This window comes from Palaemon carinicauda, chromosome 18 (genome assembly GCF_036898095.1).
Source record: "Palaemon carinicauda isolate YSFRI2023 chromosome 18, ASM3689809v2, whole genome shotgun sequence".
NCBI lineage: Eukaryota > Metazoa > Arthropoda > Malacostraca > Decapoda > Palaemonidae > Palaemon > Palaemon carinicauda.
The window spans coordinates 63186385-63201044 of NC_090742.1; the positions used below are offsets into that span (position 1 = coordinate 63186385).

Consider the following 14660-nt stretch of genomic DNA (forward strand, 5'->3'; position numbering starts at 1 on the left):
CTTACCTGGCAGTTATATATACATAGCTTCGAATGTATATATAACTGCCAGGTAAGTATTCATAAAACTTTGTTTTATCATAAAAACTCCATTTCTATTCCAAACAATGTATACAGACACCTGACAGGGTTTATCCAATATTCTTTTTCATTGCAGTGAAGGGAATGGTGAAGCAAAGTAAATCTGGCGAAATGCGTTTAACCAAAGCTGCAAGACAAAGAATTGAAACCTATTATGTGGAGAGAGTTTGGGGAGAGGGTTCAGAATTTGTAGAAGAATTAATGTTATGGATACCTCCTGATGCCAGACCACCTCCTTTTCCACCTCCGGCCTTGTTGTCGCCGCTACAGATTTTTGAGGCGCTTGGTATTTTCAAGCAGTACTACACAAAAGGTATTTTGTCCAGGCATCCTACTAAACTATGTCAGATATATTTTGTCCGGTTCTTTGATGGTAGGTATATTTTGTTGTATTATATTTATGAATTGTATTAGGGTTTATTAATAGTTATTCAGTCAAATAACTTACTGGAGGTCGAGACCTGAGCAAGCATGCTCTCGACCCGGGGTTAACATCAGGGCGCGTATCACTTCTCCTGAGGTTACCCCTCATAGAAAACGAGACTAGGGTAAACTACACAAAACTCTGGTCGGTTGGGAGGAGATCCCAGATACTCCTAAGAAAGTAGTTTGAGGTAAGTACTGTTAGGAAAAATACAAATTACTTAAAATTTGTGATATTAGCATTGCTCTTTATGTGCTTTGAATTGTACACGGTCCATCAATCCATGTAAGAAATAAACTTTTAGTGTTCATTCAATTTACAAAATTATTATCATCTCACTAATTCTTTATTACTGTCAGTAAAGCTTTATAGGTGAGAGATAGAAGTCATTGTGTTCTCAGTAGGTGAGTAACCCCACTTCTTGGATAGTTCATTATCATCATTTGCCTTGCTCCTGCCTTTGGTTCAGAAAATGAAGGCTCCAGAGATATGAGAACTTGATGACAGTTTTATGAGCCCTTTAACCTTTCTTCTTGAGGTGGGTCTATTCTTACCTTTCTGGTTAAGCCCAATCTTCCTCACATTTTATTTCTCAGGTTTAGAAACGTAACGCATTAGATGGGCTCTCTCCTATAAAATATTTAACAAATGATAATATGGTTTCAATTCTCTGCCGTGATTTTGATAATTCCTTTCTTTGTAAGGTCAATCTCTGATCTCCCTTCCTTAAGTTAGGTTGATGTGATCTTGAATAATGGTGGACATTCACAACTTTTTTTTAATTTTGTACTTTTATTCTGTTTCTCATTTTATTTGTTCAGCGCTATGGCAAATATGTGAAATGTTTCACAGAAGTTTGATTCATTTCCTTCATAACTTATGTTGCAACATGGATATTCTTGCCATCTCTTTTCATTCCTTTTAGACTGTTAGGAATTTTTCTATTAACCACATAACTTTGGTTTTATCTTAGGTCTCTGGGAAAATGTGTCTTTATTGAAGAGATAGAAACATGACCACACTCATTCTCAGGTTTTATGTTATCAGGGTCAAGAAATTGACATGCTGTATTAGGGTTTGAATTACGTAGTTGACTTAACTTCCCTCTTCTCAAAATAAAAGGTTATTGTCTAAAAGCATTTACAATACTTACCATATGAAGTATTAGCATATACAATGAAGAGTGTTATGACACAATGCCTAAAAGATTTACTAGAAAGAAATACGTGCAGTATAGGGGTGGATTAAATGTTAAATCTATGGATAAAGAGTAGTATATTAGATGAATTTACTGATTCCATCTTTGGAAATTGGCTGGCAACAAACTTCTTTACAGTATTCTGTAACAGCTTCAGGATTGTATGATTCATACTTATAATATGCAGATTTGCTTTGGGTTATTTTTAGTTCCTTGTTGCAGTGCAGTATTAGTACAGCTCTATTTAGATGTAAATGTCAGATAAGAGACTATGAAGTTAGGTTTGGAACCTCATTTCAATAGGAAATTAGGAGTTTGTGTCTGGTTATTGTATTCACATAGTGCAATATTTTCCATTGATTACTACATTATGTTGTAATAACTACTTAATTTACAGGTACTACAGTTAGTTTAGGTATATTAAATGGTTCAAATGTATTTGGCTGTACAGTATTTCATTGTGGCTATACTGTAGCTTTATTATGAAATTTAATGTGGTGTTTTGTAGGGTTTGGAATGAATTAGGCAATTTTCATGTGAAATGTGACTCAATATGAAATATTCATGAAATGAAAGCCACTCCAGAATGAATTAATTTTGTGGTTTTAGGCATTACTGTACTGTACAGGTTAACATGACCATTTTATCTCATGAATTTCAGTGTACTTTTATTAAGGGACTACAATTTATATACTCAAAATAATTTATCTCAGTTTATCTCATGAATTTCACTGTACTTTTATTAAGGGACTACAATTTATGTACTCAAAATAATTTTTATATTTTTTCCAGGGTTAATACCAGAATGCTGCTATGCCAGCTGTGAAAGTGTTGTAGATGAATGCAGACACTTAGCAACAACCTCGTTCGTTGACAAAAATATGGTAAGAGGCATAGGCTCGTATGGTCGCTCAAACCCCATACCCTGTGAACTGCCAGATGGGAACTTTTCTACTGTTGGAGGTTAGTGTTTTGTAGGATTGCAAAACCATTTAGTTTTTTCCAGCAAGTGAAGCATTGTTTGCTCTTGCTATGAGGGTACAGTGCTGTACAAACATCTTTAGACTTTACCGTCATGAGAGTCTTGAGATATTGATTAACCCTTTTACCCCCAGGCTATTTGGAATTTTCCATCCCTTAACCCCCACTGGTTATTTTTTATTCAAGCACATTTTGCAGTATATATTTTTCAAATTGCTCTAACAGCCTTAATTTTTATCATAGAGAGGTCAGGTTGGTCTCATTCTCTTGGAAAATGCCTGAAATTTCTCAAAAAAATTATAAAAAAAAAAAAAAATTGTAAATAGCAGTATTTTACAAGGATGTACCGGTACGTCCATGGGGGTAAAGGGATGTGTTTTGTGAAACGTACCAGTACGTCCTGTGGGGGTAAAAGGGTTAAGATCTGTAATAAAATAGGAACAGTTTGTGTGAGAACTTAAAGCTTTGGTTAGTTTGGATATGTGATGTGACTGGGTGAAGAACACCAGCCTGGAAAGATGAAAACCAGTGCCAAGGCTCAGAAAATTATTGAAAAGGGTCATAGATGAATTGATAGACCAAGTGGAAAATTAGTCAGAAAATGTAGAAGAGAAATAAGATAATGTAGAGTATTCATTTCACATCTAACTTCATACATTGAAGATGTGACATTGAAAAAATTAATTATGGTGAGGCTCAGTTTAACCTTGAGGTACTGCCGCTTGGTTTCTGATATTTTTCATTACCAATTTTCTAATGGCTCTCTTATGGAAACCCTTTGTTCACCATCTGTTTTTTTTATATCAATTGAGAGAAGTATAGTATTGCATGTTTTTTATTAATTTAATTTTTAGAACTATTACACTGTTGAAGTGTTCAATTTAAAAATTGATAAATATGCTGAATTTATAGGCTTAAAAATTCATCAAGATATTTACGGAGGTGTTTTATGTACCAGAAGAGAGAAAAGATTGATCAACGGTGTAAAGCTTAAGAGAACATAAAAGTGGGTCCTGTATTTCAAGGGTGTAGTTTTAAGGCAATGTCCAACAAATTATTTTCTAAAACCTAGTTTTAAAGTTTAGTATCCTTTATTCATTTATAAACAACAATAAATGAACATATTATTGTTATCATTTTTATGTCAGGATTTTCTCATTTTGGTCAAATGTGAAATAGTTCTATTCATTCTCATCTGTCTTATACAATCTCAGCCTCTCGTCTAGTCTAGGTCTTTATTTGTGCCCTTTTATCCTTATTTTCTTATTCTTCCTCTTGATACAGTCCTTATAGATCTATCATTTCAGAATGAGAATAATGGAAATCATATTAAAGGCTCATTCACGGCTTTTAATGTTTGTTCAAATGCTCTCTGTGACTGCTTCAGTGCTTTTCCTTATGGAAATTATTCTTGGTTTGTGTATATTCTTCCTTATACTCTCATTTGTTAATAATCTTCCTTTTACTGTTGTTCCATATGAGAATTATTGAAGTTCTTGCCCTTGTTTTTAACAAAAATTACTTCACTTTTCAGGTGATTGTATTGGTGATGTTATACAGTTACTTGTTTGGGAGATTAATGATATTGAAAGAGCAGAAGTTGAGAAGGAACCTAAGGATTGGCCAGTTGGAGATGAGGTAAGTCGAAAATCATAATTTTCAATATTAAACTTACCCGATAATCATGTAGCTGTCAACTCCGTTGCCCGACAGAATTCTACGGGAGGGATACGCCAGCTATCACAATACTAGAAGGGGGTGTACCTGTGGCCAGGTACTACAGTACTTCTTGTTGACACCTCCTCAATTTTTCCTCTGTCGTGCTTCCGGCAAGACGTTCTGGGATACGCTTATGATCTTGGAGTATTTTCACGGCTTTTGGTGAAGTATTTCTCTCAGATTTCGGCTGTCGCTTTACTGGAAAACTTCTATATTAGCTTAGATAGCTATTATTTAGTTCTGATTAATGGTTAACGATCTTTTTGCTTGATTTGGAATCCCCACTTGGCTAACTCTTTGATTCAAGATGTCTGACATTTCACAAGCCCCACCCCATAGACGATGTAGGTCTTGTAATAGGCGTATTCCGAAGGCCTCGGTAGATCCTCACACCGCTTGTTCTGACTGTAGGGAAAGACCCTGTCAGTTGGAAGAACGATGTGAGGAATGCGCCGGACTTTCGGAACTTGATTTTGTCCGATTTCTTAAGTATTCAACCAAGTTAGAGAGAGAGAGAGTTGGGAGGAGTTCTTCTCGCTCTTCACTTTTTTCCTCACCTCATGATCCCCTACCTTTTCCTCCCCCTGTAGTGGCTACCCCCGAACCTACTATTTGCCCTCAACCTGATATGTCTGTTGTTTTGCGTGCCATTCAGGCTTTAGGTGACAAAGTGGAGTCGGTGGTTAGTGATCATAAGTCTCTTATGGCCGAAGTCAAGGAACTTAAGGTCAAGAGTGCAGTGGGTGGTAATAGTGCCAGTGCTGTGACGAGTGCTAGTGTCAGTGCAGTGCCAAGTGCTAGTGTCAGTGTCAGTGTGGTGCGTGAGGGTACTTCTGTGCGTGCCAGTCGTCCTCCCAGTCCGGGACCTCTTGCAAGCTCCCAAGCCCAGGGGAGAAGCAATGTCGAAGGGCAAAAGGGTTCGGCAGGCCTTGATCGGCGCACAGAAGTATCCTCGGTGGTTGCGGGCGTGTCTTCCAGAGACCGTCACTCCCACCCGCAGACGATTGAGCCCGTCTTTTACTCGTCTGCTGAAGAATTGTCAGGGAGGAAACGTTGGACTCAGGTCTCAAGACCTCTCAAACGCAGAGTCCAGACCTCAAGAGCTCTACAACCTGGCTGCAGTCAGTGGATCAGCTCTGACTCGCCGCAGTCATCAGTTGAATGCACACCTCCTAAGAGGAGTAAGGTGCTGCCGCAACAGATCTCTTCTGTTAAGGCTTTGCCTCAGCAGACCTTAGTGTCTGCCGACCCCAAGTTGACTCTACTGCAGTCCATGCAGTCACAACTTGCGGTCTTGATGCGTGAGTGTCAGGCTGAGAAGGTTACACCTCCTCCTGCGATCGCTCCGCCTAACCGCAGTCCTGTATGCCAGGCGTACGATGTTGAGGCTCCTCAGGATACCTCTCCACGTACTGAGTTGCCAGTTTCCATCGGTGTGCAGCTACCTCCGCCTTCCTTAAGGCAACCTCAGCAATGGGAACAGGAAGCTTATACCTTACTTCCTCCGCTTCCACTTGCGGTTCCACCAGTGAGGCAACACTCTCTTGAGGTACAACAACCTCTCCCATCCATGAGGCAGACTCCTCAGCTCTCGCTGCAGCGACTTCAACCCTCCTCAAGGCGAGAGCCTCAACACCTTAGCCTTGCGCCTCAGGAACCTCAACTCGCGAGACAATTACTGCGTTCTGCGCAGCCACTACCTCAACGCTCGCAGCTCACACCTCAGGAACCTCAACTCGTTCCTCAGGAACCTGCTACTGCGCATCCACCAACCTTACAGCAAGCGCAACTCTTGAGTCAAGACACTCATGCCAGGAGTCAGCCTCCTCCACCCATGCGCCTACCTTCTGCTACTCCTTTTGACCAGCCTTTGCAGCCTGAGCCTCAGGTGTTGCCTCAACAGAGACTTGAGGATGAAACCACAAGCGTTTTTGCTCCCGCTCGTGCAGATTCTGCTGTTCAGCATACCTTACCTCTCACTTCGCTACACTCTGGTGATGAGGTTTCTGATGATGAGGCTGCACACCTGGATCCCTCATCAGACGTGGATGAATCCAAGTCTTCTCCGCCTCCTATTGACTTTCGTAAGGTCTTGGCTCTTTTCAGAGAGGTATACCCAGACCATTTTGTCTCTGCTACCCCCCGCTCTCCGCCATCTGAGTTTTCGCTGGGCATGCAGCCAGCCAAGTCAACTTATACTAAGCTCGTCTTTGCAAGGTCCTCTAAGAGAGCGTTAAGAATTTTAGGGGAGTGGTTGCAGTCTAAGCAGCAACTAGGAAAGACTTCCTTTATGTTTCCTCCGACTAAGCTCACTTCTAAAGCGGGCGTTTGGTATGCCACAGGAGAGGAACCAGGCTTGGGAGTACCTGCCTCTGCCCAGGCTGACTTCTCAAGTTTGGTAGACTCTCCTCGTAGAACAGCAATGAGGCGCTCTAAGGTTTGCTAGACCTTCTCCGATCTAGATCACTTCCTAAAGGGTGTATTTCGAGCCTTTGAGATGTTCAATTTCCTAGACTGGTGCCTGGGGGCCCTTAGCAAGAAGACCTCCCCTGCGGACAAGGACTCAGCCATGCTCTTAATGTCCTGCATGGATAAAGCTATTAGGGATGGATCTGGCGAGCTTGCTTCAATGTTTGTGTCAGGAGTGCTTAAGAAAAGGGAGCAGCTTTGTACCTTCCTTTCCTCCAGCATCACACCTTGTCAAAGGTCTCAACTCCTTTTCGCTCCGCTCTCTAAGTTCCTGTTTCCCGAAGAGCTTGTTAAGGACTTGTCTGCGGCCCTGATACAAAAGGACATCCATGATCTTGTGGCCTCATCAGCTCGTAAGACTAAGGTTTCTACCTCAGTCCCCAGGACTTATCGCACCCCAGTGGCTGATACTCCTGCTACGAGGTTTATTCCGCCCTTTCGTGGTAGAGCCCCCAGCCGAGGAAGCTCCCGTCCAGACTCTTCCAGGAGCAAGTCTAGGAAAGGTTCCAAGGCTTCTAAAGGCAAAAACTGACTCTCATCCTCTCCAGACAGCAGTAGGAGCCAGACTCAAGATCTTCTGGCAAGCCTGGGAAAAGAGAGGTGCAGACGCCCAGTCTGTCAGTTGGCTGAGGGAGGGTTACAGGATACCATTCTGCCGCAAACCCCCTCTGACCACATCTCCCATCAACCTCTCTCCCAACTACAAGGAAAAGGACAAGAGGCTAGCGTTGCACCAGGAGGTGTCGCTCCTGTTACAGAAGAAGGCAGTGGTTATAGTCCGGGACCATCAATCCCCGGGCTTCTACAACCGTCTCTTTCTGGTGGCCAAGAAGACAGGAGGTTGGAGACCGGTGCTGGACGTCAGCGCGCTCAATGCTTATGTCACCAAGCAGACGTTCACGATGGAGACGACGAAGTCGGTCCTAGCAGCGGTCAGGCAGGAGGACTGGATGGTCTCGTTGGACCTGAAAGATGCTTACTTTCACGTTCCTATTCATCCAGACTCCCAACCTTTCCTGAGATTCGTTTTTGGAAAGGTTGTCTACCAATTCCAAGCCCTGTGTTTTGGCCTAAGCACAGCTCCTATGGTGTTTACGCATCTGATGAGGAATATAGCAAAATTCCTCCACTTATCGGACATCAGAGCCTCCCTTTATTTAGATGACTGGCTGTTGAGAGCCTCCACGAGTCGTCGCTGTCTGGAGAGTCTCAACTGGACTTTGGACTTGATCAAAGAACTGGGTCTGTTAGTCAATCTAGAAAAGTCCCAGCTCATTCCCTCCCAATCTATTGTGTACCTGGGAATGGAGATTCGGAGTCAGGATTTTCGGGCTTTTCCATCGGCCCCAAGGATAAACCAAGCCCTAGATTGCATCCTGAGCATGCTGAAGAGGAGCAGTTGCTCGGTGAGACAGTGGATGAGTCTCACAGGGACCCTTTCATCGTTGGCCCTGTTCGTCGAGCTAGGGAGACTCCACCTCCGCCCTCTTCAATTCCATCTAGCAGCTCATTGGGACAAGGGTTTGACTCTCGAAGCAGTCTCTATCCCAGTCACCAAAGAGATGAAGACCACTCTCTTGTGGTGGAAGACCAATCTCCTTCTCAGGGAGGGCCTATCGTTGGCGATTCAGACCCCCAATCTTCATCTCTTCTCGGATGCATCGGACTCGGGCTGGGGCGCGACCTTGAACGGACAGGAGTGCTCGGGAACGTGGAACGAGGAACAGGAAACGCTCCACATCAACTGCAAGGAGCTACTAGCAGTTCATTTAGCCCTATTGAACTTCAAGTCCCTCCTGCTAGGCAAGGTGGTGGAGGTGAACTCCGACAACACCACAGCCTTGGCTTACATCTCCAAGCAAGGAGGGACCCATTCGAGGAGCCTATACGAGATAGCAAGGGACCTCCTCATTTGGTCAAGAGGTCTAAACCTCACCCTAGTTACGAGGTTCATTCAGGGCAACATGAACGTCTCAGCAGATCGCCTAAGCAGAAGGGATCAGGTCATCCCCACGGAATGGACCCTCCACAAGAGCGTGTGCAACAGACTTTGGACCTTGTGGGGTCAGCCGACAATAGATCTGTTTGCCACCTCCATGACCAAGAGACTTCCTTTGTACTGTTCCCCAGTTCCAGACCCAGCAGCAGTTCATGTGGATGCTTTTCTGCTGAACTGGTCCCATCTCGACCTTTACGCATTCCCACCGTTCAAGATCATAAACAAAGTCCTTCAGAAGTTCATCTCGCACGAAGGGACACGGCTGACGCTGGTTGCTCCCCTTTGGCCTGCAAGAGAATGGTTCACAGAGGTACTACAATGGCTGGTCGACGTCCCCAGGACTCTCCCTCTAAGAGTGGACCTTCTACGTCAACCTCACGTAGACAGGTTGCACCCAAACCTCCACGCTCTTCGGCTGACTGCCTTCAGACTGTCGAAAGATTCGCTAGAGCTAGAGGCTTTTCGAAGGAGGCAGCCAGTGCGATTGCCAGAGCAAGGAGGGTATCCACTCGTAGAGTCTACCAATCCAAGTGGGAAGTCTTCCGGAGCTGGTGTAGAGCCAATGCAGTTTCCTCTACCAATACCTCTGTGACCCAAATAGCTGACTTCCTATTACATCTTAGGAATGAGAGATCCCTTTCAGCTCCTACGATTAAAGGGTACAGGAGTATGTTGGCTTCAGTTCTCCGCCACAGAGGTTTGGACCTTTCTTCCAACAAGGACCTTCAAGACATCCTTAAGTCTTTTGAGACTTCTAAAGAACGTCGTCTACCCACTCCAGGCTGGAATCTAGACGTAGTCTTAAGGTTCCTTATGTCACCTAGGTTCGAACCTCTCCAGTCAGCTTCCTTCAAGGACCTTACCCTCAAGACTCTTTTTCTCGTCTGCCTTGCAACAGCTAAAAGAGTCAGTGAGGTTCATGCCTTCAGCAAGAACATTGGGTTCACATCCGAATCTGCAACATGTTCTTTACAGCTCGGATTCTTAGCTAAGAATGAACTTCCTTCACGTCCTTGGCCTAGATCGTTTGAAATTCCTAGCCTCTCCAACATGGTAGGTAACGAGCTAGAAAGAGTTCTTTGCCCTGTCAGAGCTCTGAAATATTATCTTAATAGGTCAAAACCTATTCGAGGACAGTCAGAAGCCTTATGGTGTGCAATCAAGAAACCTTCGAGGCCCATGTCCAAAAACGGGGTTTCGTATTATATAAGGCTTCTGATTAGAGAAGCCCATTCTCACTTGAAGGAGGAAGACCTTGCTTTGCTGAAGGTAAGGACCCACGAAGTGAGAGCCGTAGCTACTTCGATGGCCTTTAATAAAAACCGTTCTCTGCAGAGCATAATGGATGCAACCTATTGGAGGAGCAAGTCAGTGTTTGCATCATTTTATCTTAAAGATGTCCAGTCTCTTTACGAGAACTGCTACACCCTGGGACCATTCGTAGCAGCGAGTGCAGTAGTAGGTGAGGGCTCAGCCACTACATTCCCTTAATCCCATAACCTTTTTTAACCTTTCTCTTGAATGCTTTTATTGTTGTTTTTATGGTTGTTACGGTAGGCTAAGAAGCCTTCCGCATCCTTTTGATTTGGCGGGTGGTCAATTCATTCTTGAGAAGCGCCTGGGTTAGAGGTTGTGTAGAGGTCCTTTAGTAGGGGTTGCAGCCCTATATACTTTAGCACCTTAGAGTTGATTCAGCCTCCTAAGAGGAACGCTGCGCTCAGTAAGGAAGACGAACTTAAAAAAGGCAGAGTAACGGTTCAAGTCGACTTCCTTACCAGGTACTTATTATTTCATTGTTATTTTGAGATAACTGATTATATGAAATACGGGATACTTAGCTATCCTTTAATCTTGTACACTGGTTTTCACCCACCCCCCTGGGTGTGAATCAGCTACATGATTATCGGGTAAGTTTAATATTGAAAAATGTTATTTTTATTAGTAAAATAAATTTTTGAATATACTTACCCGATAATCATGATTTAATTGACCCTCCCTTCCTCCCCATAGAGAACCAGTGGACCGAGGAAAAATTGAGGAGGTGTCAACAAGAAGTACTGTAGTACCTGGCCACAGGTGGCGCTGGTGAGTACACCCCCTTCTAGTATTGTGATAGCTGGCGTATCCCTCCCGTAGAATTCTGTCGGGCAACGGAGTTGACAGCTACATGATTATCGGGTAAGTATATTCAAAAATTTATTTTACTAATAAAAATAACATTTTTTAGAAATACTGTATTAGTTACAATTTTGTTCCTACGCAAATTAAACCCTTGTCCTTTAGTAGAGGTAGATTCTGGCGACAGCAGGTAACAGCCAAGGAAGAATTATCGAGGTTCTGGCAACTGCTGCCCAGTATCACTGTATGCCTGGCTGCTAGTGAGCTGTACCTTCATTGAGATTTTACTGAACAGACGTTGTTCGCAGCACTCTCTAACCATCCTGCTTTGTAGTATTCTTTTTTCTCATTACAATGTGAGTGTGATAGAATCTGGTAAGATGAGGACATGTCCATGATTGCTGGTTCGTTATTGTGGAACCTTCACGAGTAATGTTGAGGTTGATCCTAACTTTTTGTGTCTGATGTGCAGATGCACTGCTTGACTTCAGATCCCTGTTATATGTGAAGGGAGTGAGCATCCTCCCAGTGCGCAAGATTTCAACTTAGGAAGAAGAAAGCCAAGCGTGATCATTCGTCTACGGCTTCATCAGTGAGATCCCGCCTTCTGCTTACCGAATCTCGCTGCTCTTGATCTTCTTCGATTGTCTCTCGGTGACCTTCGTACTCGAGAGCATTCGTCCAAGGTGGTAGACTCCCCTGCTTCCCTTAGAAGAAGGGAGACCTACGTTTCAAGACTAATCTCTGATCGCCAATTTTGGATACACCAGCCATTGAGCTAGCTCTGGCTGAAGCTCTCCGTAATTTGGATGAGAAGTGCCATGCCGCGCCATTGCCCTCTTCGCCGCATAGGAGCATTGACTTCTCTGACAAGGAGACAAGGAGTTTGTCTCTGAAGGTCTCGGCATACTATGTCAGTGAAAAGCGCTTCTGTTTCTTCCTTGAGGCATCTCATCCCAAATTCTGGGCAGAAATTGCCAGTCCCAAAAACATGTAAGAACATAGAGGGTCTTTCACATAGAAAACAGGAACCTCATAGAATCAAAGAGGGTCGAGTTCGATCTGGGAGGCATCTGAGAAATCGACTAAAGAGCTACCACAACAATCATTTCTCGATCCCGAGTCTGTAGATGAGTTGGACCCTTGTCCAGCCAGACGTTCTGTACCGTGACCCCTCATCTCTCCCTTCTCTAGGGGAGAGAGAGTTCGGGGAAAGAAGGTCATCACCTCGAAAAGAAAGGACAAACGGTCCTCGTCTATGATAGGCTCCATACATTCTCGCGAAAAGCCATCGCCACCAAAGAGGGCACATCTTGTTTTCCTCGAACCTGCTGAGCCCTACCATGTTACCGATTCCCTAGGGCCTGCTGCAGGAAACTACTGGTAACCCTGACAACCTGCTTCTATGTCCTGTAAGGGCAGTGAGGCTTTACATAAAATGAACAAAATCATAGAAATCACACTTGCAGAATCTTTTCCTTAGGACAGTAAGGACAAAGAAGAAAATCTCTAGAAACACCATTTCTTTCTGGCTTCATAAAGTTATAACAAGAGCCTACAAAGAACAAGGTGCCAACACATCTGCCTTGCATCCTCCTAGAGCTTGTGAAGCCAGAGGTTTTGGTGCTATTTAAGTCACCATAAAGAATCGCTCACTTGCCCAATTCTTGAAGGTTGGTGTCTGGAAGAGACAGACCACTTACATGTCACACTATTTTTGGGCTTGCTCACACAGATCCCTGGATACATTCTTAATAGGTGGTGTGGTGGCTGAGCTGCTCCTTTTCAGGGCATGGAAGCATTATGTCTAAGATAGCATTCACAGTAGGACTTTAGGTTCAAGAGTGAAGATGACTGGCCCCATTTCTTCTTTCCCTTTCTTTTGATCAGCTGGTGAAATATTTTGGAGCTGGAATGGACACATATGCAGGTAAGCAGACTAGTGATGGGTAGTCATTTTACTGAGAGTAAGAGTGTAAAATCTCAACATTCCTTTCAAGGGGGAGTGTAACAGTCCTATAAAAGAAACTTTTTTCCCATTGAAGACACTCCTCTTGTACGAAAAAATCTAGGCCGTGAGGCATTAGGTAATTCAACCATGGGTCACAGGATTTAAGGATGCTTATCTCTGCTCTTCTATTCAGACTGAACATTGAAATGTTTAAAACGCTTCCAGGAAACTAAAATTACTGCCAGATCTTTGCTTACACAGCATCTATAATGCTTAAAACGCTTCCAGGAAACTGAAATTACTGCCAGATCTTTGCTTACACAGCATCTATAATGTTTAAAACTCTTCCAGGAAACTGAAATTACTGCCAGATCTTTGCTTACACAGCATCTATAACGTTTAAAATGCTTCCGAAAGACTAAAATTACTGCCAGATCTTTGCTCACACAGCATCTTTAACATTTAGAATGCTTTCAAAAGGCCGTGAGTCATTAGGTCATTCAGTAATGGGTCACGGGATTTAAGAATCCTTATCTCTGCTCTTCTATTCAGACTGAACGTTGTAATCCCGGGTTATAAACCAGCCAGTTGGTTCAGGAATGTAACTCTGACGTAAGTATAGCCTGGCTGATATACGTGTACTCAATCTCTTAGGAATTTGCCCTGTGTATAATGATTAGAAAAATATACCGTATATACTCGTGTAATGTTCGATTTTTGAAGGCCTATTTTTCAGTTTAAAAAGTAAGGGTCGAACATTACACGAGATATATATTTTAAAAAGTAAAAATTTCTGGCCTACCGGTAGGTAAACGTAAGCTAGGCCTACGGGAACATTACCCTAGGCTATGCTACCTACCGGTAGGTAATCGTAGGCTATGCTTACACGTATATAAGGTTCCCTACCGGTAGGTAAACATAGGCTAGGCCTATATATACAGTACTAATCATGTTCATTTAACACCAGGCATATTATTAGCATGTATTTTATTTCATAAACCATCATAAATAGTTTTTTTCCGCTACGAGTAATGACTTTACCATAACGCAGCAGGTATGAAGCTAGCAAACTGTCGGGTTGCGTATGTTATAACGTGATATGGTTAATGAAAAAATTAGGCTCATTTTATTTTACTTGGTATGGTATATTAATTGATATTAACAATAAACCGCAAAAAATTTTCTTAATTGAATCCACATTTTTTTTTCTCCAAGTTTGAACGCTAGTTTCGGTAACTCCAAACATTTTTACGGCTTGAACGTTATTTGTCGTTTCAGCGGACAGCGGGTGCAATAACTTGAAGCTTGAATTTTGCAGTAAATTTTTTATATTTCTTGGTAGACATCTTGATGGGTTATGAGTAAATTCTTATTCATATATATTGTGAGGAAAAAAAATGATTAGCATAACGGGTAATTATAATCACCGTAATTACCAGCAATTACCGGTAATGGTAATTTGTTACTCAAAACGATGAACTAATTTTGTTCGCTACTTGTAGTGTTTGATTGTTTTTGAAAGCTATTAGGCGGTGATGATAATCGGCTGTTTGCAACAAAAGTGTTCGCTAGAAAATGTACGCTGAATACAGTACTCAATTGTTATTGTAAACAAATGTTAGTATTTAGGTGTTGTACCGATTTGTTTTATACATTTATTTGTTGCACTTAGGCATAACCTTTACTTTGTTGGTAATTATGGAATGCTGGAGATAAAAGAC

At 42.7% G+C, this 14660-nt stretch overlaps 1 protein-coding gene across 2 annotated transcripts in view; it reads left to right on the forward strand.

The window, feature by feature from the left end:
- LOC137657853 (uncharacterized) overlaps positions 1 to 14660 on the forward strand; it is a 56260-nt gene that overhangs the window by 7104 nt on the left and 34496 nt on the right. For both annotated transcript variants that reach the window (XM_068392450.1, XM_068392449.1), the window contains exons 3-5: positions 157 to 393; positions 2495 to 2665; positions 4218 to 4321. In XM_068392450.1, coding sequence (XP_068248551.1) covers positions 157 to 393; positions 2495 to 2665; positions 4218 to 4321 — 512 coding nt within the window. The remainder of the gene's footprint in view (positions 1 to 156; positions 394 to 2494; positions 2666 to 4217; positions 4322 to 14660) is intronic.